Source organism: Rhea americana, unplaced genomic scaffold, assembly GCF_003343005.1.
Source record: "Rhea americana isolate MKP2758 unplaced genomic scaffold, rheAme1 scaffold_94, whole genome shotgun sequence".
NCBI lineage: Eukaryota > Metazoa > Chordata > Aves > Rheiformes > Rheidae > Rhea > Rhea americana.
The window spans coordinates 1742987-1744800 of NW_028187133.1; the positions used below are offsets into that span (position 1 = coordinate 1742987).

A 1814-nucleotide genomic window follows, 5' to 3' on the forward strand; every position below is an offset into this window, starting at 1 on the left:
TGAGCCCCGCCCCGATAAGCCCCGCCCCGGGAGTCCCCGCCTTCACCCTACCGGCGGGCGCTACGCTAATCCCCGGGCCACGCCCCCTTGAGCTCCAACCCACGCGGTGATTGGTTGGAGTGGGCGAAGCGGATAAAGTCCAAACAAACGGCAAGCATTTTGCCCACAGCTAACATGGCGGCTTCCGCTGCGTGCGGCAGGGTGTGGGCGGCCTCTCTAGCTCCGGAGGGAGCTCTATGGTGGCGGCGCGGGCGCCTGTGGCGGGAAGGCGGGGCSGGGTTACAGCCACCACAGGAGCCAGGCTCTGGGTAGGGACGGAGGGTTTCYGTAACACTAGTGCTGACAGGGGATTTAACTGGTGTAAACTACCTTATCTTCACAAAACAAGCAGCAGTTCAAGCTGAAGAAGCAGGGGAGCAGGAGGTGCTGGTGTGCCACCTGCACCAACTTGTAGCTTCAGGACTGAAGATCTTTAAAAATATTTACCAGCAAAAGCAGTAAATATCCTCCTGTTTTTTTTCTTCAACCTCAGAAGAGAGTCTAATGGATGATTTTTGAATACCTGCAATAGCAGTTCCCATTTTCTGCCTGGAGACAGACTCAGTATTTGCAGTACCGAATGCCAGTATGACAGAGCGATGCCTAAGGGTCAAACCGGACTCGTGATTAGTTGCGTTAATTCAAGTAGGAAGAACAAGTGTGCTGGGTAGAGTTCATCAGTAGTACCAGGCAACAGCTGGCATCAGGGACAGGCCACAAAATGATGAAGCGTAAATTCAGTGCGTGTGAGGTCTCTGGGATATCTGCGAAAGCTAAGGAGTCAGGCCTGGGTGCCCTCTGACTCGTGCAACGCTCCTAAGGTCCCCGAGGGCTGGGAACGTGGCAGAAGGTGGCTGTGRTTCTCAGCCGTCTTGTTTTACAACAAAATTTGTCTTGACGCRCTTGATTAATTTTTCAACAATTTAAAGCACAACTGTAGTGCTTGTTTGCCAGTCTGACAATTGAATTTAATTTCTCTAGAATATATAGTTTCCCTATTTTCTCTAATGCCTCAGTTACTCTAACAAAGTCATTGAAATTGCAAGTGTCTCTTCATTCCATTTTTGCTCTTCCCCCATTAGTTTTAGGAGCTTGAATGTCTGAAGCCACATTCTTCTTTATCCACTATTTTCTTCTGGCCTGAATTGTTAACTATTTTCATCATGCTTTTCTAAAGGACTGATACTAAGTTGTAACTGATTTTTTTATTGTTCACCAGAATCCTCTTTCTTCAAGACTGGCACAGCTGCTGTTTTTTGTTGGTCATTTACCATTGACCCTTCTTCACATTAGTGACTGCAATATTATTTGAGTCTYATGCAACTCCAGTATGCAAAAAAGAGCATCATGATATCACAAAGTTTTGTGACACTGATTTGAAAGTGAAATATTTAGCGTAGTATTCATATACTGAGGAACTTCTCTCTAGTCTTATGATCGCATAAACACTGCACAGTTCTACAGTTGCATAATTCTGCCATTTTTCCAAGGTGCCACAGGATTTGCTATTTTTTTATTGATCGTTTTGCTGATGTTGTATTCTATTTTGTATCCTTGCCTCAAAATGGCACTTATTTGCCAATTTTTCCCCCAACCAGAAAAGTTCATTAATCATCTGGCTTTAAACTCAGTGTAAAGAGATGGAAGAGATGGAAAATTGGAACTGACATGCCGTTTATACTCAGGAAGTGAGAAGAACCATTCACTTAGGCTAGCCAGAGAACAGCAAAGCTAGCTTGGACCAGGGAACGTATTATTCTACTGTTCATAGAGAA

The 1814-nt window shown here is 45.4% G+C and overlaps 1 protein-coding gene across 1 annotated transcript in view; it reads right to left on the minus strand.

Annotated features, from left to right (window-relative positions):
• Positions 1-176, minus strand: part of PRIM2 (DNA primase subunit 2) — a 112534-nt gene extending 112358 nt beyond the window's left edge. Inside the window, exon 1 of the mRNA XM_085324895.1 lies at positions 104-176. Coding sequence (XP_085181021.1) covers positions 104-176 — 73 coding nt within the window. The remainder of the gene's footprint in view (positions 1-103) is intronic.
• Between the last annotated feature and the right edge of the window lie 1638 nt (positions 177-1814).